At 31.4% G+C, this 24,956-nt stretch overlaps 1 protein-coding gene across 6 annotated transcripts in view; it reads right to left on the bottom strand.

The window, feature by feature from the left end:
- BCAS3 (BCAS3 microtubule associated cell migration factor) overlaps window positions 1-24,956 on the bottom strand; it is a 787,317-nt gene that overhangs the window by 684,034 nt on the left and 78,327 nt on the right. For all 6 annotated transcript variants that reach the window (XM_051994106.1, XM_051994105.1, XM_051994107.1 and 3 more), the window contains exon 7: window positions 5,242-5,314. In XM_051994106.1, the coding sequence (XP_051850066.1) occupies window positions 5,242-5,314 (73 nt within the window). The remainder of the gene's footprint in view (window positions 1-5,241; window positions 5,315-24,956) is intronic.

The raw sequence follows: 24,956 nt of genomic DNA, 5'->3' as shown, positions 1-24,956 counted from the left end.
GATGTTGGAAAGGTTAAAAAAAAAAAAAAAACAACACCACTACTACCAGCCCATATCCAATCTGACAGCAGACTGAATGTAAGAGGGAAAAGACAGTGAGGAAGCCAGGATGACACCTAGGTATTATTAAGAATGGGTATGACTGGGATACAACTCATACCAAGAAGCAATGTCAAGAGAGAGATGTAAATCTTGACTAGTATATTGGTACCTCTGGCATACTAAAGGAGAAAGATGAAATCTACTATTATGTTGATTATTAATGGGAATATTTGAACAAATACATGGGAAGAATAGGTAAAGAGGAGTTGTTACCTGCTTTAATAGGATTACCAAAACAAATAATTTTCACAGGTCTTTGAAAGTACTTAAATAAATTGTATCAAAACAATGTAACATAAACCATATAATTTTCTCTTTGCTTATCACAAACTCAATTTTTGTGTAAATTAAAAATTAAACCTCAAAACATAAACAATGAGGTACAATAGGGCAACAATATAATTACTGTTGTTGTGGGCAATCTTTTTTTTTTTTAAGCAATAAATACTTAAGAACTCATTTTCTTCTTTTTAAAATGTTAAATGATGCATTTTTACCATAAGATCATTTCCCAATATACCTTATTTCACATAAAACTCACTTATAAAAAATGAAAACAAAAAGCAAAATCAATCAACACAGCAACTACATCTAATAGGTTATGCAACATTCTATAGGCAGGATTTTACAACTCTCTACTATAGGTCTTCTGGAAAGAAGACTGGTAAATATATTGAATATGACTTTACATGCTTTTTAGTGTTGTTTTCATTTAAAATATCATGGTCATTGTGGATATTCTGATTCTTCTTATTTTAATCATCATTCATATAATTATTTTTCTCCAAATTCTTTACATTCATCATTTCTAATGACAAAATAAAAATAATAATAATACATTACAGTAATATGTTCAATTATTCCCCAGTTTATGGGCATTCACTTGTTTCCAGTTTTTGCTACCACAAAAAAGTACACCTGTTACTATTTTTCTATCTATGAGACCTTTTCTTCTGTAATTCACTATCTTTAGGTGTACGCAAGAAATTTAATAAAAATTCTAGCAACAAAACTTTAAGAAAGCTTTTTATAGGAATCAATTGTTAGGATTGTGGAATTATATTAGCTAACCAAGAACAACTGCAACAACTGCAACAAACTGAACACATAGTCCTATCTCAAAATGTTCATAAGATTATAAACATACTGACAAACACATCATAAATTGTAAGCTGTTTAGAAAATTATAAACAGATAAAATAGCAAGAAGTCAAAACAAACATACTTACTTCTGATCAGCCATGATTATTTTTTTAAAAGGTAAGAAGAGAAAATACATTAAAGTAAGGATATACATCGAACAATGACTTGGAGATAAAGGTGAAGATTTAATTTTTATTTTTACTAAAGAGAAAATCATTAAACATTACGTTGGAGCAAAAACAAACAAATAAACAACAAAAACCAATCTTGAGCATTACAATAAGAAAACAGAAATCTATCTGTTGGAATTATGAATTAAGCTTTCAAAATTAAGTATTTTCTATGAGATATAAAATGGTACCAGTGATGAGTAAATTTGGCTATATCTCACTTAAATGCACCTTCTGAGTTTAGTGTAAATATGATAAAATCAGACTGACAAATTGACAAAAGATTGGACAACAGAAAAACTGATGAAAATCCCACAAAATTGGGTGCCCCCAATCCCAAGAATAAAGCAGAAATAAATGTTATAGAAGAAATATAAAGGGAGGAAACTAGATGGTTTTAGCTTACCATTGCTGGGAAGGAATAAGAGGATATGAATATAAACATGATTTAGGAACACTGAGATCACCCTTGGGGATTATTCCTGGAGAAGTGGGCAGAGGGTTCAGTAGTTAGCCAAAAGAGAGAAAAGGATCACTGGTAAGAAGGTTGGCATAAAAGCCACTTTCTATAATACTTACTTCCTGCTGAGTTCCCTAATGGGAACAGCAAACAAAAGGTGATATAGGTAGAATGAGAATATTGAGGACAGTGATAAAAAATACTCCATGGTACCTATTTTCCATTTTGTTCACCAGATATGTCAACCACCACCAGATGCTCTAATTCAAAATTCTTTTCCTTTCATTATGTTTAGGTATCTTTTAACAAAAATGTGGGTGATACATGCCAGGTACTCTAAGGATCTTTAATTTAATATAGTTCACTTCCCATTATAATATACATTCTCTTTTATTACTTGTTGGCCAATCAGAGTTGGTTTTCACCCTCAGATATACCTCTTTTTCAAAAGACTTGAACTATCAAAGGTTCAACTGATTTACTCTCCTTGGCTGCCAAAAGAACCAAAAGCCTGTTTTTGTTGACTGCTTTCTAGACGTAATCAATAAAATTGATTTTAATTTACCCAAAAACTCAGTTTCATAGAACTTTTTTTTTTTTAAGTCACAAACTAAAGTCAAAATATGCCATGAAAAGGAAAAGGAATGTATCTACTCAAAAATATTCATAGCCATTTCATTTGAAATGGGAAAAAAACTGAGACCGAACAATAAATACAACAATTAGGAAGTGCTTAAATAAATTTTGCTAAATTAATGAAATGAGAGAGTACAACAATATTAATTTAAAAAAAGGAAAATGTGAATTCAAAGAAATTATGTAATAGCTCAAAAAAAAAAAAAGAACTTCACAAATGACAACATGAGAAACTATGGAGCACTTATGGAGGTTTTAGATAATTCAACAGGAATTAACATTGAGTAATCCACAATTACAGGATTTATTAATGGAAGTTTAGGATATAAGTCTAGGGGAAATCATAATTTCACCATACTGTGTCCATACTGGATCTAAAGAGCCATATTCTTCTTGATCTTAAAGAGCAATACTGGAAACAATGAACAGGAGAATATAAAGAGGCAAAACAGTTTAGATAAAACCAAATAATTCTAATTATTAAAGCTGTCCAAAAGTAAAATCACTTTTCTCAGGAAAGAGTAGAGTATTCCTTATTTGAATTCTTTAAGGAAAGATTGGATGACTACTTGTCATGTATAATGTAGAATTAACCTGTTTAGGTAGGTAAAAGTTGGTTTAGATGGCCTCTGAGATTGCTTGCTAGACTGAGATTCTATAAATTTATATTTTAACAAAAGGATTCAAAGTAAGAAAAGTGGGATTAGAAGAACATATATAATGAAGAAGAAAGACTATAAAAAAGACTATCAAAATGCTAAAACAGGCACAAGAGAGATCTATAAGAGAACAAAAAAAGTCTGTCAAAATGAAGGTATAATTTTAAGAAATTTCAAGATTTCTATTTAAAGCTTTATTTGCATTTTTTGTTCTTTTGTTAAATTGGTGATATTCGCTGAGAAATATTAAGTTCACAATAAATAAACAAATGAAGCAGTTCTCAAAAAGAAGCATAAACTAGTAATAGTAATAACCTTAACAACAAAAGAAATGCAAAAACAATCCTGAGGTTTCACTCCCTATTGAGCAAAAGGGCAAACATCATAAAAGGATGGGAATAGTCAATATTAGAAGAATTGTAGAAAAACAAGCAAACAAACAGTGGAACTGTTTATTAGTATTTGGAATTATGCAAATAAAGTACCTAAAATGTCTATGCCCTTAAATCCAGAGATTCCACTGTTGGGCATATAAATCTGGGATCCTCAAGTTACTGACAAAGACAAAGGACCCGCATACATTAAAACATTTATAGCAGAACTTTTTATAATGGAAAAAAACTAGAAATAAAGTAGGTGCCTGTAAATTTATGACATATCAATGTAATGATATCTTACTGTACTGTAAAAAAAATAACAAATATAATTAAAAGAAAAAAGGAACATAAAAAGATTTACATGCAGAGATAAAAACTGAATAAATGAAAGCTAAAAAAAAAAAAAAAGACTATGACTACAATGTAAATCGAAAGAACCATCTACCAGAATACAACTAAAAATGAATACTTGCAAATTCCACAAAACAAGCTTGATCCTAAAGAGGAGATATGGAGAGAGGTCTCTCTCCATACTTTTGATGAGGTGGAAGGCTAGACACTATTGTGGAACATTGCATATAATATCATGTTTTGTCAGTTTATCATTTTTATAAGGCAGAGGTGGGGAACATCTAGCCTATAAGCCATGAAAGGACCAAGAAATAATTTGCTAAGGCAACTACAGGTGATGATGAACTTAAAGCTAGGTACAAAAACTTCCCACTGTCTGAGTTCTATAAGCTGAAAATTTTGTATGGCTGCAAAATGATTTAATAAATATCCAAATGTCTCTTGGCAGAAAAATGGTTCCCCACCCTTTTTCACAGAGGATGGCCCTTGAAGAAGAACAACACAGGGTAAATTTAGACATGTCAAAACAAAAGAGAACAATAAATATTTACTTTTTGATATCTTAGCAATAGTTCCAAGCACACACAACAAATTGTGATAACTGCACAATAATGATGGGTACATAGAGTACTACAATATCATGGTAGCCTAGGAAGTCACTAAGGCCTAGTAAGCCCTTTGAAACAAGAAGCAACTGCAAACTTTTTGTTTTCACTGTTATACAATCTTATGAATCTACATGATGATTAGCCTTTAAGGAAAAGCAATATTACCCATTCCTACTTAGAGAGTTAAGTGATTTAATTAGTCAATACAATAGAAAAAAATCAGAGCTATAAAGCCACTCCATTTACTCAATAAAATGAGCTCAAAGCCTTCATTTACTTTAAATTACACAAGATTTTTGTGGTAGCAAAAACTAGAAATAAGTAGATGCCATTGTTCAGGAAACAAAGAGTTAAAAAAGGAAGAGAACTGAGAAAACATTATCCCTCAACTCATCAGAAGTGGGGAGTTCGTGGGTGCGGGACCTTATAGGCAATGTCAGAAGTTTTGATTTATTTATTTCTTTTATAGAATGTTTTTCTTCTTGTTCTTTTTTAAAGTATTTGTTCTAAGGGATGTTTCTCTAAGAGGTACTAGAAGTGGTAACAGTGATGGAAACTGAAGGGATATACAAGACAGATACTATATTCAAAATTCGGTAGTTATATCACTATATAATGCAATGGTTTCAAAAGAAAAAAAAGTTTATGAAATCAAAGCTTTTTGGGAATTTTAATAATGAGTCATTCTTGAGAGTGACTGAAAAAAACCATTTTTTAAAAAAGATCTTTCCTTACCCAGAAGATCCAATACTCTTACAAACACCAAGCAGAGGCCTCTTCTCAGCAAAGTTGTCACATTTCTGCGGTTCTGTTAAAAAGCATAAAAAAGACTAAAGTTAGAAGTATCCTTGTATATCTTCTCTCTTTTTAAAAAATCATCTCTATGATGATGAGACATATGATGGTGAGACATATTAATTAGGAATTTATGCATTTGGTGTGAAATCAAGAATGATAAAATCTTTTCAAAAGAAAGTAAATAGCATTCCCTCATCAGGCTTTCTTAGTAGTTACTCATTAGTTATCTATCTTTATATGATCTAATCTACAACAAAAACTTCTTAAGAGAGCAAAATAATATTCACACAATACTATACTATTCATCAGAATTTTATTTCTCACCAAAAAAGAAAAAATTTTAAAGAAGAAAAGGATACTCATTTCTGTCATCATCATAAACAACAACAACAACAATTATTGCCTTCCACCTCCTCAAAAGTATGGGGAGAGGTGTCTTTTTATACTTCTTCTTTAGAATCAGACTTGTTCTTTGCAATTTTGAAGCATTCATTTTCAATTATATCTTAGTAAATGATTCTTTCCATTTACATTGTTGTAGTCAAAGTCTATATTGTTCTCTTAGCTCTCATTTATTCAATTTTTATCTTTTCATGTAATTAATTAATCAATAAACTAATCATTAATTATTAAGCAAGTTTTATGTCCCAGGCACTATGCTAAGCACTGAGGATACAAAGAAAGGAAAAACGAACTTTCTCTCAAGAAATTCACACTCTAACAGGAAATACAACATTTAAATATGTGCAATCAAGAAAGAAAAGTCAATTTTTTTACATAAATTGTGCTTTATATATTTGTTAGCAGAAATAATTCTTCTTAGAAATTAATACTATTTGGAATAGCTAAGTGGTACAGTGGATAGAGCAACAGCCCTGAAGTCAGGACCTGAGTTCAAATCCGGTCTCAGATACTTAACACGTCTTAGCTGTGTGATCCTGAGCAAGTCACTTAACTCCAATTGCCTCGGGGGAAAAAAAGAAATTAATACTGCTTGTGATATCAAAAGCAAGACAAAAATCAAATGAGTTCCTAGAGATACTATCCATTTCTATAAAATATGTGGTATTCATCCACATCAAGGAGGCTGATGAAGGTAAATAAATGGAGAATAGTGCCAAAGTAAGAATGAAGAGAGCTTGATATCTCCTGAGTCAGGAACTCACAGGATCTTAAAGAATCACTAAGCCTTTTGTTCTACTTGCCAAAAAGATCAGGTGACCCAAGTTACATCTTTCACCAGACTGAGGCACACATGTATATACCAAATCTCCTCCAAGAATACAGTTGTATGCTTATCTTTCTAGTGATTATGATCCCTATATTTCCCAGCTCCTCCTCTTCATATTTCCCTACATGTCTTCAATTAGGTCTTTTCCCTTTCTTTGTGTGAGTTAAAATGTACCAAATAAAGGCTAAATAAAGGTAATATTTAAAATCATTGCCTCTAGAATGACAGGGAAAGATAATGCGGAATATTGGAGGGGATGTGGGAAAACAGGGACACTAATACATTGTTGGTGGAATTGTGAATACATCCAACCATTCTGGAGAGCAATTTGGAACTATGCTCAAAAAGTTATCAAACTGTGCATACCCTTTGATCCAGCAGTGTTTCTACTGGGCTTATATCCCAAAGAGATCACAAAGAAGGGAAAGGGACCTGTAAGTGCACGAATGTTTGTGGCAGCCCTTTTTGTAGTGGCTAGAAACTGGAAACTGAGTGGATGTCCATCAATTGGGGAATGGCTGAATAAATTGTGGTATATGAATATTATGGAATATTATTGTTCGGTAAGAAACAACCAACAGGAGGATTTCAGAAAGGCCTGGAGAGACTTACACAAACTGATGCTGAGTGAAACGAGCAGGGCCAGGAGATCATTATATACTTCAACAAATGACTGTTTTGTTAAATACTACACTTGTTAAATACTTAAATACTATATGATGATCAATTCTGGTGGACCTGGCCATCTTCAGCAATGAGATGAACCAAATCAGTTCCAATGGAGCAATAATGAACTGAACTAGCTATCCCAGCGAAAGAACTCTGGGAGATGACTAAGAACCATTACATTGAATTCCCAATCCCTATATTTTTGCCTGCCTGCATTTTGGATTTCCTTCTATTTCAGAGTCTGATTCTTTTTGTACAGCAAAATAACGGTTTGATCATGTATACTTATTGTGTATCTAATTTATACTGCTATCTAGGGAAGGGGGTGAGGGGAAGGAGGGGAAAAATTGAAACAAAAGGTTTGGCAATCGTCAATGCTGCAAAATTACCCATGCATATAACTTGTAAATAAAAAGCTATTTTAAAAATAAAAATAAAAAAATAAAATCACTGCCTCTTTTAGAGAATCCTTTAAAAAGCGGCTGAAATGAACTGACATGTTATCTTCTCATTCTGAACTCTGTGTCAGCAGGAGAAATGATTTTCCCTATTTAATAGATAGGAAAACAAGAAAAACAACATGCTAAAAGTAACAGAGAGCTATAGAAAAAGTAGTGACTATTACCTAGAACCTCTTTGAGTTCTAATCCTTTGTTCTTTTTAATTAACCACACAGTGAAATGACTCATTTGCACTGTTAGGCTCTGAGCTTTTTAAAAAAAAGAAGGGAGAAAAGATAATTTAAAAATAACAAAAGAGCAAACTGGTCTTAAACCCTGAGTTTTGTGGACATATCAATTGTCCTTACCCTGAGGTTAGTGCTAGAGAAGAACTTTCTTGATTACATTCTTTAGAATTGACCACAGGATCCTTTTAACAAAAGTGGAAATTAAGGAAAAAAAATTTTGCATCCAATGAGATCCAATGGAGTGCATCCACTCACACCACACCATATAAACACCACAAAAAGCACTAGATTACATCATGTAATGGACACATAATTTTTCAAAATGCCTGGAGCAGGGAGCAGGTGGGTGGCACAATGCATTGAACACCAATCCTTAGGTCAGGAGGAGCTGAGTTCAAATCTGGTCTCAGACACTTAGCACTTCCTGGCTGTATAACCCTGAATAAATCACTTAATCCCAACTGCCTCAGGGGAGAAAAAAAAAGGCAAGCACTGCACAAATGCTTTTATTGTTGCCACAATCATTAAATTAATACTTCTTGGAGTATCAATGTAGTTGGAAAAAATTCTCAAAAAAAACAACCCTGTAACAAAAACAAACATGGTTCAAAAAAAGAGATATGGAAAGACACATCTCCACCCTATTCCTCTGCAGAAATGAGAGGTTTAAAAGTGTACTATAACATACATATATTCTTGCTTTTTTTGATTACAATTGTATATTTTTTCTTCTTCTTTCCCTTTTTTGAATTTTTATACTGAAAATATTACATTTTATATAGGATGGATATCTGGGAGGAAATGACAGGGGAAAATTAAGTAAAATATAAAAAAATTTCTATATAAAAGCTTATTTTAAAAAAAAATTTTAAGCTGGTAGAACCAGTGTATAGATTGAGAAACAATAAGTGTACTTTGTAAATCAATATATTTTTGCCTAAGAAAATATCTGAAATATGTTTAAAATTTAATTTACAATACGTTATATACTGGTATCCTTTTTAAAACAGATTTGTCAGATTCTATAATTAAAAATATCATCTTTAACTAAACTATTAATAATTAACAAATCTAGTACATATACAATATTTAAGTTACAGATTAATTGTGACTAAAGCTTATCTATACAAGCCTTAACTTCACTCCAACATATTTGGATAACTTTAATATTAAAATGGTTCTCCATCAATAACTTCACATTTAACAAGGAGTTTATGTATAACTTGGAAGTAATAAGTGTATTTTCCTTGTCCCTCTTTTTCTAGGCTTTATCAGATCTCTACGGTTTCTACTTACACTATACACACTTATTTGAAATTTGGATAAAGGAAACATCTCTAGTCTGTAAAAGTAACAACTGATAAATTAGGATTTAGATTTTAAAAGAAGTAGTTTGTTGATGCTCATTTCTTAGGATATATTAGTCCAGGGAACTTTTCTATAATTTGGAAAACTACTTTCACATTAATGAACAAATATATACTGAGAACATATCAGTCTATAGATCAATGTAATTAAAAGTTTTAGATTCTTCAAAATAATGACCAATCTTACAAAGGCAAACAAATTTGAAAATCCATAAGGGCAGGAAAATTAATGAGCAGAGCCATGGCATAGATAAATGTGAATAAATAAAACCGTTCTAAAATACAAACTATCCATATATGATATGTTTTAAGAAAAATGTATTCAGGACATGACACTAGAAACTGGAAGACAATGCATGAAAATCTTGATCTGCATGAAATAAGTTAATTTTCTGACAATTTGAATATAATACATTAGAAAGGTCATTATTATAGGGACTTTGAAATCTCATGAACATGTAGCTATTAACCTGATTTCTCATCCAGCACAAACAGCAACATGTGCTCTCCACAATGCCTAATGGAGTCACTACCCCATGCGTAATTCCAGGGAAAATGTAATCCTCCAAGTTGTGGAGGATTAATTTTTTATATATATAAAATTGTGTGTTTATTCACATATGGGAGAGAATGACGTTACACACACCTGCTCTACATAGTGTTTAACTGAATGAAGTATGATGATGAAAATGAAAAACTGCTAGCTAAATCCACCAAATGTAAAAAGTATAGCAATCCTGTCACAAAGTCCTTTTCTTAAACTCCTTTTATTCTAAATCCTTTTAATTCTGTCCTATAACACTCTAACATTTATAAAAAGCTGAAAATCCTGATAAATCACACAATTAAAGTAATGAAAATGGATCTGCCTACCAATAAAATGCCACCTCCTAGCATTTCACTTAGCTAAATGGGTTTTTTTTAAATTCAAAACCATGTGCAGAGGAGAAAATGTTAAATACTATCCCTGCCCCACCAACTTGCACTTGCTTAAATGAACTTTCATACTGCCCTGAAACAAATGGCATCTGCCTCATAAATCATCCTTACTCATTCATACCTTTAATCACTGGTTAAACCAAAGACAGATTTAACAACAGTTCCTTGCACATAGTAAGTGATTAATAAGTATCTGTGGGATAAAGACAGTTGAGGAAATAAAAAACCAAAACTCCTCAGAAAAGAAAAAGAAAAACATATTCCGCTGTTTTATAGCTTCTGAATTTAGCCACCACAAATACTGTCATTGGTCTCAAATAAACTGTCTTTCCTTATAATTCTAATTCTTGAAATAAGGGAGTAGCATTCTAAATTGTAAATATGTTCATTTGCCCAAAGTGCTATACATAACTATGAAATATAATTAATTCACAGAGTGATTCCTTACACACACACACACACACACACACACACACACACACACACACACAGAGTAGGTAAGCAAGTAGCAGACTTGAAAGTTTCTGTTTCTCATCTTTAGACACATAATTATTAGGAATCTCTTTTCATCATATATAGTTTTAAATATATTTCAGATCCACTGTTTGCAAGAGCAATTATCTATATTCTAGAAATGATATAGGTTCATTGGAAAGAGATCTTAGAGGACATTTAATCCAACAACCTCACTTTTTTACAAACAAGGGGAAAGAGTCCCAAATTCCTCTTTTGTAAAATAAGAAAATTGGCTTAGTTTAGACTCTTCAATTTTAATAATACTGAAGCTTGACCTCCAAAGTAATAAGAGGAATTTACTTTTCAAATAATCTAAAAGTAATGCATATGAAACATCCCAAGTTCTGTTGTTTTTCAACAAAATTTTTGAGCTTTTCAAACCACAAGATGAAACAAACAATAGAGCAGAAGTTGAAGTTTATTACCCTATACTGCACATAAATAAAATGGGATATGAAGATGAAAATTATTTATTTCGCTTTAAAAATAAGTTTACAGAAATCTTTTGTGACATTCAATTCCATTTGATTGACATTTAAATAATATGTTTGTTATATATATTTTTTATTGCAACAACATAGCAGAGTACTAAAGGAATATACAGAAACATAATTTTTTTCCAGGTCAAAATTTATATAGAAGCATTATAATGGGAAAACAAAGCTGTCATCTTGTACAGTTATAAAGGTACCAACTAGGGATAAAAGGCAGGAGGAATTTTAACTATATATGACTAAAACTATTCCTCTAAAAAATTGCTTTTAAAACCCTAGATGAGATCAATTTTGATTTTCCTTTAGAAATATTCCTCCTTCCATCATATATAAGCACACACTCCTAATAATCAACAAGCATTTTTTTAATTAAAGCTTTTTATTTTCAAAATATATGCATAGATAATTTTCATCATTCATCCTTATAAAATTTTTGCGTTCCAAATTTTTTTCTCCCTTCCTCCCCACCATCCCCTCCCCTAGAGAGCAAGTAATAAAATATATATTAAATGTGTACAATTCTGCTATACATATTTCCACAATCATAATGCTTCACAAGAAAAATCAAATCTAAAAGGAAAAAATTAGAAAAAAATTAAATGCAAATAACAACACAAAAAAGTGAAAATACTATGTTGTGATCTACACTCAATCCCCATAGTGCTCTCTCAGGGTGCAGACAACTCTCTCCATTATGAGATCATTAAAACTAGCCTGAATCACCTCAATTCAACAAGCATTTATAAAGTGTTAAGTGCCAGGCACTATGCTGAGTGCTTAAGTTACAAAAATGGAAATTATACACTTACTATGCTCAAGGAACTCATATCATATAAAGGGAACACGTACATAGACAATTTATATAAAATGAGCACAAAGAGTAGAACAAAGATAATTTGAAGGAATAGGCTGTAGGAAAAGGAAGAAGGAATAATCAAGAAAGACTTCATGGAGAAGTGGTGCTTGAGGTCTTCCTGACAAGGTCTTTCCTCTTAAGGTTTCTAAGGAACTGAAGAGAGAGGGAAGTTCATTCTAAGTAGGGAGAAAGGCACAGACAGGAGATCGAATGACATGTGTGTAGAACAAAATAAATATTTCTTTGATTGGAGAGAAGAGCTTGTAAAAAGAACAATGTATATGAAAACTGAAAAGCTTAATTTAGGGTGTGAAGGGCTTTTAATGTCAGACCCCTTTAAACTTTATCTCAAAGAGAACTCAGGGAATTTAATGTACAATAATGATAGAGGCAATCTCATGATTTAGCAAAGTCACTTTGACAGCTAAGGATTGGAAGACAGACTAGAAAGGGGAGAAATAATGTGGCCAGTCAAATTGGAAAATTTGACCTACACTCTGCATATGGTACCTCTACCTCCACCTTCATTGCACCAACTCGTTCTCCTTTGAAACCTGTGCTCATGTTCCATTTATCCTTTTTCTCTTATAAACCTGCTCTAAAGAAAAAGTTTATAAAATCAAATCAAACTCATGGTAGAATAAATGCCTACGAAGGCTGAAGATATTATGACTCCATGAGGACATTTGTATTTTGACAGAGGCAAAATTTAAGTCAAAGAAATTATTTTCAATCATTCAAGAATTTCAGAAATCAACAAGCTAGGATTTAGGTAGAATCTTCTTAAATATCCTGTAATAAGGCCAACATAATGTAACTTTTTTCTAGCTCATTATAAAACTAATCCTGAATTAACATGGTTATCATAAAAATTACCAATACAGTCTAAATAGATGAAAGCATATAGGAATGTCAGTTTCAAAAAAAAAAAATCAATTTATTTATAGTCTTATCCTGAAATTTAGCTGCTTTATGGGGTGTTAGAAATTTGAATCACAATGCCCTCCATGAAATAGTGGCTTTCATCTCTTGAAATAATAATAAATGGTAGTCTTGAAATGGCTAGCTTGACCTAAGAGATTAAAAAACAACTTCCTAGAACAATTCAAATGAAGGTCACTGTCCAGTTACAGTAAACACAATTTGGAGGTATAAGTTAAGTGAGCTTGAAATACTAACCAAAGGTTGCTTTGTACCTTATTTCAGAATCTAATTACATAGAAACAGAAATAGCACATATGGTAAAAATTTTCAGAGAATTTTCCTTAGTTCAGAAACTTATTTATGAAGTATTGCCTATTTTGCAAGTAAAACAAAGACATGGAGATAATCTGGAACTTTGAGTTCATGACACATAGAAGACTTATTTTTTTAAATGTGCTTAATAATAAATACTTTTTTGAGGTCAACTTATAAATCTCACTTCCTAAAAAAAAGAAATCATAGCTCATTTTTTTTTTGATTATGGGTATTCATGTTTATTCAACTGAAATAATTCAACATTCACTAGTTGCTGCTACTACAGAATTAAAAAGCTTCAAGCGGATCTGCCTATGGTTTTCTCTATTAGGTTACCTTTCACTCGCATTACTAGGGATATTTCTAGTATATACAGATTTATATAAAAACATTTCAAATTTTGCCATCACCTGCCTACAGTGGACAATCGATTCAAAATAAACTTGAGAAAGAAAGACCACCATAGTCTCCTGAATGAAAAAAGCAAGACTTCTCCATTCTGAAAAATGCTCAAGAAGAAAGTTACATATTAAGTTTTTTTTTTAAATGTGATCATGTTTTAGGTTTCAATTTATCAATAAAAGAGACCACTTTAATTTGGAAAAAAAAAAAAATCCTCCCCTCTTAGAATGTAAGACTGAGGCCAGGGTCATTTTTTTTTTTTTTTTTTTTGCTTTTTCTTTGTATTTCTAGCACCCAATATAGTTCTTGACAATCCAGTGCTTAATAAGTGCTTGTTGACTGAATGACTGACTCATGATCAATTGCCTAATATTCACGAGATCACTAAGACCTAGAAATGGGCTTTAATAGAATTTGTATCTCAGTGTCAATAGGCCATTCTGAAATACCATCTCTGAATTTAAATAAAAACTCTCTTAAAATTAAGTTGAATAATTCCAAGGAATTAGAAATCTTTTGAAGTTATAAATTACTATTCATCTTGATAAAATTACCTAATCTAGGTTTATGACTATATTCCAGATGTGTATGAATTTTCATGTTTTCACTAAAGTACTTTTAGCACTTCAAATGGGGAAACTGTTTACGTTAATATAGTTTCTCTGTTCAATCATGAACACTCATTCTTATAGTTTTATTAAGAAAACTCATCATACACCATACATTATAATTCTCATTGTGTGTTTTAAGTAACTTAACCTCCATATGTCTCAGTATCTTCAACTGTAAAATGGGAATAACAAGAGCACCTATCTCCCAGGGTGGTTATGATGAATGAATAAATAAGATAATATTTGCAAAAAGGCTTAGCAGAGTGCCTGATACATGGCAAGCATTTATATAATTTATATAAATATTAGCTATTGTAACTATTGTTGTTTGTAATTGTTGAGTCAGTGGTGAAATTAATCTGAAAGTTAAGTCACTGAGTTCAGTGATTTACCATACCAATTTAGAGATTTAAGATGTGGAAGTAAGAGAATAAATTAATTCATTCAATTATGACAAAACGATATCATGAAAACAAACTAAAAAATTAAAACTGTAATAAAGTTACATGAGTATTTTTTCAAATTTAAAAAATGAATAGCTACAATAACTACTAAAACTTTAAATAAGATCCTGGTATATGTACATATATGTATGAATACTAAAGATAGAAAAATTGATCAGTTAGGTATCATAGTGGACAGGGACTGGAATCAGAAAAATCGAAGTTAAAATACTGGCTTAGATACCTAGCTCTGTGACTTAACTTTTGGGTCTTAGTTTTCTCATCTGTCAAATGGGGATGATAATAATAGCACCTAACCCTCAGAGTTGTTGTAAAGATAAAATGAAATAATATTTATAGAGAACTTTATAAGCCTTAAAAATATTATACAAATGCTAAGAGATGTGTTATGATTATATGCTTTCTATTGTCATAATATATATTATACTGTTTTTGACAACAACATATTTTTAGGGGTCTCTAAATTTTGATGCATGGAACTTTAACCTTTTTTAACTTTAAAATTTCCCAGTATACAATGGAAAATTGTGGAAGAATAATAGATAAAAGAAAAGTTTAGTGGATTTGGAAGAAAAAAAATTGTATTGGTCTGCCTGTGTAAATGGTCACTAATTCACATAACTTCTGGGACAATGGGAGTAAAGGGTAAACTAGTTGACCAATGAGGTCCTTTCCAGGTATAAATCTATGAATCTATGTTACTTTTCTATTCTTAAGATTTATCTTACCCAATACAGCACTACTATAACTTCAAATTAATAACCTCAAATTACATACATAATAAGAAAGAATTCAAAAGAAAAGATAAATGTTGATTGAAGTAGCTGGAATTGTAACTGAGCTTTTAAGTTTAGATAGAATTTGAAATAGGAAAAAGAAAGCTAAAAATATGGGTAAAGAGAAAAAAAAGAAAATCATGTAATGTTCACAGGATGGTAAAGAGTTGAGCCCAGCATGAAGTAAAGGATTTATATTAAAGTAGGGAAGGTGAAGCCAGATTATGTAGGTCCCTAAAAACTAGCCAGGCAAATTATATGAAATAGAGGATGATAATGGAGCTTCAGTAGAAGAGTAAAAATTGAAAGCAATGCTTATGGAACATTATTCTGGTAGCAATATACAAGATGAATCACTTTCCATGAGCATATCTGCTTGATATCAACACTAGGAAACTTCTTGGCTCCTCCAAGAAAAGCTCATGACTTAAAATCTCATTACCATATAGACTGACTCAGTTTTTGAACTTCAGTACTTCCTCCATTTCTTCAGTTGATTCTCCCCTCTGTACTGGGAAAACAGGAGGATGGAGCAATAAACTCCCCCTTATGCCTTCCTTTATAGAACTTTCCAAATAACTTTATTTTCCATCAGTCTCTATAATTTTTCATCAATTTCATTTCATCTACTTGGTTCTGACTCTAAATCCACTAGATTGCCTTCCCATGCTTTTCAGTTTTCTTTTTTAATGTTGCCTTCTCCCCATTATATTATAAGCTTCTTAAGGTCAGGAATTTTTTTTTTCTTATTTGTATTCCCAGTAGTTAGCATAGTGTCTGGCACAAAGTATATGCTGAATTGAATTGAGCTGAAATCCAAAGGAGAAAATGTAAAGAGGTAGGTAAAGAGAGCAATTTAGTTCAAAGACATGAACAGATAAGGACTAGCATAAACTAACACAATAACACTGGCACTAAAATTCTGCAAAGGAGTTAAATCCAAGATACATTTTAAAGGATGAAATAATGTCACTTGGGAATGGCCAATATTGGAGAAACTATGAAAATTCAAGCACAGTAATCCAATGCTGATGGCATTGTACACATATCGGAAAGCAATTTGGAATTATACAAACAAAGGAGATAAAAATTTCCATACACTATGATCTAGAAAGTTAGCCATATATCTCTAGTAATATGGGAAAAAAAAGAGAAAGGTTTCATATACAACAAAACATTTATTTTTTTTTTTAATGGTAGCAATGAACTAGAAACAAAGTAGACGTCTATCAACTGAGGAATGCCTAAACAAATTGTTGTAAATAAATGTAATGTAATAGTATATATTATATGTGAAAAGAAAAAACAAATATGATGAATACAGAGAGGCATGGAAATATTTAAACATACTGATTCAAAATGAAAGAAACCAGGAAAACAATATACATAATGACTACAACAATGTAAATGAAATAACCACCCAAAATAATTGAAAATGAAAGTTGAAAACTTACATACTAAAAACTTGACCACAATGAAGAAATATATAAGAAACTTCCATAGACTCTGCAAAAATAGGGGTACCAATGGATGGGAACATAGCATATGCTGAACAAGTTTTTTTTTTTTTTTTAATGTGTTAACTCAGTTTTTCTCTTCCCTTTTATTCCTTTACAAAAATTACTTGTAATATGTAGAACCTCTTTCAGAAAAGGGAGAGATATTCAGGAAGAACTTAGGGTATGTTAAAAACAAAAGACATTAATAAAAATTTATTTTTAAAAGAAAACAATGGGTAAAGCTTTTTAAACTTAATTTTATCATTTAATTTACCAAAAAAAAAAATCTTATTTCCCTCCCACACATACTCTCAATGGAGAAGGAAAAAAATTTAACAAAAATGCATAGTTAAACAAAACAAATTTACATATTGGATATGAACAAAACAAATAATGTCTCAATCTACATCCTCTAGAAGGACATCATCTCTACAAGGATATTTGGCATATTCTATCAAAACTTTTTTTGTGATTTGATTGATTTTGATAAGAATTGATAGGTATTTTTAAAGCTTTCAATACTATTTTATTCATATTATTAATATATTAATATTATTTCATATTTGTATTCATATTATTTCATATGCAACTTGTTTTCCTGGTTCTGCTCACTTCATGCTACACCAGTTTCTATACATCTTCCGAACTTTCTCTGAAACTTTATTTTCACTGCTTATGGCACAATAATATTCCATTACCTTTATATACCATAATTTGTTCAGCCATTCTCCAACTGATGATCAGTTCCTCAGTTTTTACTATTTTCCTATTTTGCAGAAAAAAAATCTACCATAAATATTTTTGTATGGATGTATTCTTTTCTTAGGTCTTTGATCTCCTCAGAAATTTAAGACCAGTACTATTGTTGGTCCAAAAGGTCTGTTCAATTCAGTAACTTTTAAGCCCTATTTCCAAATTGTTTCTCAAAATAACTAAACAAATACACAGATCCATCAAAAATTAATTAATATGCCTATTTTTCTGCAACAGTTATTTGGTGGGAGGTGACACAGAAATTCAAATTGCGAAAATTCATATTATCTAATTATTGCTTGAGAGCATTTGTCAAAACATGGTTACTGATAGCTTGGATTTCTACTCTGCCTCTAAAAAAATCACTTTTTCTGAACTTTGACCATTTGTCAATTGTAGAATGGCTCTAAAACTTAAAAATCTGAAACAATACACTAAATGATTTAGAAAGGAAAACTTTACTTGCTTCTCTTCTAATTCTTGCTGCATAGGTTTGTGAAAAACTTTTTAAATTTAGAAAAATTTAAATGGTAAATGGTATCTCCAGACCACATGATGAACAAGATGAGGACTACATATTTTCTCCATTCTTCACAAAATGACAAACCTCTCCAAAAAAGGGATTATACAACAGAGGATAATCTGAACTGTCCCCACAGTCTTAAGACACCAAGAACCCAAATAAGGAAAAAATTCAATCAAATCGTATGAGAGAAAACTAATCCCTTACTTTCAAAGGGCTCAGTCTTCATCAAAAAACAGAGTGATAGATCAATAGAACAGAAGAGATAAGAGTATTGGAAACAATAGAACTTAATAATCTCACTGAATAAAAAACCATAAATGATTCAGAAAAGAACTTTTTATTTGATCAAAAATAATTCTGAGAAAACTGAAAAGCAATTTGGCAGAAATTAAGAGTTATATGAAAATTGTACACCATATTTTACAATACATTCTAAGTGGATATATGAGTTCAATATTAAAGATTATAAAAAGTGCAACCCATTCAACATGTAAAGGACTGCTTGCCATCTGGGGGAAGGGGTGGAGGGAGGGAGGGGAAAAATCGGAACAGAAGTGAATGCAAAGGATAATGCTGTAAAAAATTACCCTGGCATGCGTTCTATCAATAAAAAGTTATTTAAAAAAAAAGATTATAAAAAGTAAAAGAGAATCAGATCCTATAACTCTTGCAGATAGTGGTAGGATATATGTTCTAAAGCAGACAAAGGATAGAAGCAATCACAAAAGATAAAATATACAGATATTATCCTACTTAGAATAAGGGAAAGAAATAAATGGGGGAAAATTTGTAACAAAATTTTACTGACAAGAGTTTGGCAACCAAGCTATATAAACAAGAAGGCAGCTAGATGAGACAAAAAACATTCTCCAATAGATAAGTGGTCAAGTAATATGAACAAATAGTACTCAAAAAATTATAAATTATTGACAAACACATGAAAGAAGATTCCAAATCACTAAAAATAATAAGTACAATCTAAACAACTTTGAGTTTCATTTTACAAAAGACAGGAATAGTCAATTTAGGAAGGTTGTGGGGAGATAGACATATATTAAATAATAACATTGTTGGTGGAGTGGTAAATCAGTACAACAATTTTAGAAAACAATTTGGAATTATGCAAACAAAGTGATTGAAATGTCCATATCCTTAGACCAAGATATTCCATCACAAGGCTTTTACTCCAAGGAGTAAAATGATCTCCAACGAGACCATTAATGGTTTTCAAAAAGCATCAGCACACATCAAAATGTTTATATTATTCCTTTTAGGGGAAGCAAAGAATTAGAAAAAGCAGATGTCTATCAAAAGGGAAATGGCTAAGGGTGTCCTGAAGTTAACTCACAAGCCAAATGGCAAATTTTCATTGTGGGAATTTACACTTTAGGAAATCATCAAACACTATAAATCAGAACATAATTAGCATTTTATAGACCAGTAAAGGGAAAAAATTTTACTAATGCAAATGAAACTTTAAAAAGTGTTGGATATACATTTTTTTCCAGAGAATCCATATCTCTACATATGGAGAAAATATGTAGTCCCCATCTTGTTCGTCATGTGGTCATGTGTGGTTAACAGTACACAACTTGGAACGGGAAGGCAAATGTGATATGTAAATGTAATGGAATATTATACTGTTAAGAAATATTGACTCTGATAAATACAGAAAAACATGGAGAGAGCTAAATGAACTGATTCTCAGTAAATCAAGCCAAGAAAAGAATGTATACAATGACTACAATTAATATAAGCAAAAAAAAAAGTCTTGAAAGAAGAATTAGAAGATATTCTCACTATACTGTTTTGCAGAAGTAGAAGGACCACAAGTATTACACTTTGCATATCTTTTCAGATTTTCTTAATGTGCTGATGTTATACTGTCCCCCCCCCCTTTTTTTTTAAATACTGGAAATAAAATCTGTATAGTACTAAACAGTGGCTGGCATAGAAGAGGCACTTCATGCTTATTCCTTTCCCCCTTCTGCTTATATTACATGGCTTTCTAGGACGGGATAGAGGAGAGAAAACTATAATGATATTTTTTTTCTAAAAAGAATAAATCACAACACTTTGAAAAAATAAAAACATTAATATAATCAAAATTGTACATTTTATTTTCTATGATTCTTTTTCCCTCTTTTTTGGTCATGAACTCATACTTTCTCCATAGATCTATGGTAGAAATTACTTTGCTCCTCTAATTTATTCACAATGTCATACTTTATATTTAAGTCATGTAGTCAGGTAGAGCCTAAGTATATACAATATGAGATACAATATGAGGTCTTTTCGGGGGAGGAGAGGAACGGTCAATTTTGTCAATCTAATGGGTGTGATACACATTACTCTAAGAATTTCTGAATGGAACATTTTTTCATATGATTATTAACAGCTTGGATTTCTTCCCTTAAATGCTGTCGGTTTATAATCTTTAACTATTTGTCAATAAGGAATGGTTCTTACAAATTTAGATCAACTCATTGGAAATAAGAACCATATTAGAAAATTTCTTGCAAAGACTTTTTTTTCAAGTTATATATTTCCCTCCTAAATTTAACTGCCAATTTATGTAATCAAAATTGTTGATTTTATCTTTTGTGATCCTCTCTAAGAATTATCCATATATCTGAAAGGTTAATTTCTTTTATGTTCTTCTTAGTTTATTTGTGGTAACATCCTTTATAACTGAGCCATGTATCCATTTGTCAACTATGCTTTGTGAGGAAAATGTAAGGAAAATGAAAAGTCACTCCACTCAGGCAATCATTTTCTGCTTCTCCTTGAAGAAAAGAAGAGAAAGAGTTTGGATGGAAGTCAAAAGAGGTAGCACAATCAACTGAAGGGTTTTTTTGGTTCAATAGGGTTAAGACCTGTTTAGATTGGTTATAAAATGAAGACGCATCCTTTTACCATGGTATAAAATACCATGCTAAGTGCTTTACAAATGTTATCTCACTTGATCCTCATAAAAAAAAAATGTGAGGTTTACACTTTACAATTGAGGAAACTGAATCAGAGGATTCATGAATGTTTATGCTGGATTTGATCTCAAGTCTTCTTAATTCCAGACCCAGTGCTCACTATAAAATGTGATAGCTTAAAGAATACAGTGATAGTGGGCAAAATTGCCCAAAACACAAATATTTTATATTCAGGTTAAATATTAACTATCTTGCAGAATATACAATAAAGTTCCTGTAAGACAGTATGTCATCTTACTAAGTATCTCATAAAGAAAAAGTAATAGTTTTGAAATCTAAAGACTTAGATTCAGGCCCAGACTCTATTATTTATATTAAGCAAATCGATTCATCTCCTTATATGTAAAAGATGGAGGTTAAACACAAGATAATTTTTATAATTTCATTCAGCTTTATAGTAATGATTATATTATTTGAGTTAGAGATAATAATGGAAACATCTAATCAGTAGGAATATCACAGTCTATTTATTGTAAATGAATAAATGTGGCTTATATCATGTTCCCCTCTTATTATAGAGATTATCCTTTGACTTTTCCATATATAAAAATGAATTTAAGAAGCACTGAGCCAAAACTCTAACAAACAGAAATTTTCTGAATGAGCCCCAAATGTGTTTCTTGGCATGAATAGCAGAGATCATGCCAGTTTCTTTAGAATATCTCCACGTAAAAACTCCTCTGGCTGATCATATCTCAACAACAGAAATCTCCTCATCTTAGAAAATTCATTCAAATGTCTAAAAAAATATATACATCATTTATTATTCAATATGTCAACTACATAAAAGCATAAACCCAGAACTCATTTTTAGGAGGGATGATATTAAATAACCACAAGGAAATCTTGAGTTTTGCCCTCTAGAAGGTCAGATTCAGCTGAATTTAGAATCATATCATCCCTCCATAGTTAGTACTTTACACAAATTGGCATAAAGTGGTCATGTGATATGGTCAAGACCAAAGTTGTGTCTGACAATTTAGAGCACTAATACTACAATTAACAAAATAGCTGTAATCCAAAAAACCAAAAAAAAACCTCAATTTTTTTTTAGTATCAGATTTTAGTATCTACATAGTACATATGGAAATTATAAAATAAAATTTCTTAATGCATATATGTTGAAGTCTTTATCTTCCCACACAACCCAGATGCTCCTTACAGCATATACCCAAGACACCTGCATAAAGCACTAAACTCCTTGAAAAATCTATCTATGACAGTTACTACTGGGTCAAATCCTAGACTGAGTTTTCATATATAGTTATGTGATATATTACATATATCACTTAATGCCACCAAGGTGGTTGGTTTTCTATACTATTAAGCTTTGTGAATTTATAGAGTGCAAACTAACAAATGAACAATTTAAATTGCTTTATATATTCCAAAAAATAAATATTGCTGAAATATCCACTGCATATTGTCTCAATAATGAAAGAGTGACATCATCATGTCACTCACATCACATCAATGATGATCAAATAAAACGCAAATAGATATAGATGGAAAATATATGTGCACATATGTATGTGTATACAAAAACAGATGTATACATATAATCTATATAATTTCACATAAATATTTATATACATATAAATATGTATAAATTCTACTTCCTTCACCATTGAATTCCTTCCCCATCCCCCTCAACCCTCCTATCTCAAAGTTTCAACACTAACAACAAAGAAACATTGCTCAGTCTTTCTACTATGTCCTCTGAAATACCTGGTCCAAAGGTAAATAAATTTCCCATCATCTTAAATCTATTCCTCTCCCACTCCTACCAGTAGCTCTTACTGAAATCCAGCTCTCCTATGAATCTTTCTGGCTACCCTTCCTGAACTGGCTACACTCTCATTTATTACTTTTGTTCATTGTTGAGGATGGAGCAAGGATAAAGAACAGTTGAAATATTTCTTGCTTCCCACTGCTATTTCCAGGTTCTCCCCCTGCCTCCATCATTCAGTAACTTCTCTTCCTTTGAGGTTCATGCTATTCATATTGACTATCCAATCAAAATCTCAATAGTTATCTACAAATTTCCAGGTTATTCCTCTTCTTTTTTTTTAATGAGCTAGCTCAGAGAGAGAGAGACAGACAGACAGACAGATAGGCAGGTTTTGTTTCTGATCTCTTTAATCATAAAGCTTTTTCCAAGATATTTCCACTTCATCCTACAATAACTGGAAGCTTTCCTGTTTTTTCTGACTTTAATTTTCACTTTTAGAACTGAAAATTCAATTTCTTGCAACTCTAAAACTAGATAAATTCACTCCTCATAAATCCAACTCAATAAATAGAGAGGGAGAGGGAGAGGGAGAGAGAGAAAATCCCATAAACTTCCCAAAGCCAAATGAACATTTAGGCATTAAAGTGCTAAACAATATCCCAGCAAGAACACTGAAAGGATGATATGCAAAGTGGCTTAAGTAATTGTCTCAGGCTGATAGCTCAAATCATAATAGATGAGGTTCTACACTTTTTTTTAAGACAAGAAACATTAAGAGGAAAAAAATATTGCCACACCCTAAAAAGCAAAAGTTTAAACAGTCCCTTAAATGATACTCACAAGGGACAGTCTTAAACACCTTTCCCTATTCATCGGAAAGACAAGAAGAAATGAAAGAATCCCTTGATGTTTTTATCTTTTCCTTTGATTGTTGAAGCTAGCACAAGAGAAAAGAAAAAGTCATGAAGACCTCATTAAACCTCAAATAATAGGAGGAATAATTAGATTTTATTGAGTTTCATGATTTTTACAAACCAGAGGTTATATAATTTATGCGGACAGAAAACTGGGCTTTAAACCATCTTATATCCTTATAAGTCAGACATTGCAGTTTTAAACTACCTGTTAAAAAGAGATGTAATATATTGGATTGCTTGCCATCCTGGGGAGGGGGTGGGGGGAAGGACGGGAAAATCTGAAACACATAACTATGCAAGGGTCAATGTTGAAAAATTATCTGTGCATATGTTTTGAAAATAAAAAGCTTTAAAAAAAGAAAAAGAAAAGAAAAGAAATGTAAAAGAGGAAAAGAAGTCACTAACTCCTGAATTTGTAGATAGGACACTTAGATTGCTAGGGCCATCTTTGTGATCTTTGGCAACTCACAGAAATCCTTGAACTCCTTTCTATAGATGGAAATAAAAGGCCTCATTCTATCAGAAAGTAACTCATATAAAAAAGGGAGAAAGGCAGTGATGAATCTGAAAAACAAAGAATGGATTAGTTCTGTACAAGATCATATTGTGTCAGGGAAACAATAGCAAATTTATGTGAGAAGTAATGAATCTGAATCTCCAAATGTTGGGCAGATGAAGGGTGAAAGCTCATGTAAACATATCTCAATAGAGAAGTATTAAATATGGACTGGTCCTAATACTCAGAGCCAGAGCAAAGACAAAGGATAAACAAAGAAGATAATCACTGAAGGTACAATGTATTATATAATACAAATATTTTTAGTGCTAGAAAACATCATCCTCCATGGTATGAAACTATAAATTTTTTGATAAGTGAAGCTGCATGTATTACAATAAAGGATGAGACTATAAGAGAGATATAATTTTCCAAAATAGCCTCTGTCTTCTTTTGCCTCTGCTTAGAGTACAATGACTGCAACAAAATA

The sequence above is a fragment of the Antechinus flavipes genome, chromosome 4 (assembly GCF_016432865.1).
Source record: "Antechinus flavipes isolate AdamAnt ecotype Samford, QLD, Australia chromosome 4, AdamAnt_v2, whole genome shotgun sequence".
Classification (NCBI taxonomy): Eukaryota; Metazoa; Chordata; class Mammalia; order Dasyuromorphia; family Dasyuridae; genus Antechinus; species Antechinus flavipes.
Note: the sequence above shows the minus strand (reverse complement) of the source record. Positions and strands in the feature narration are given on the sequence as shown.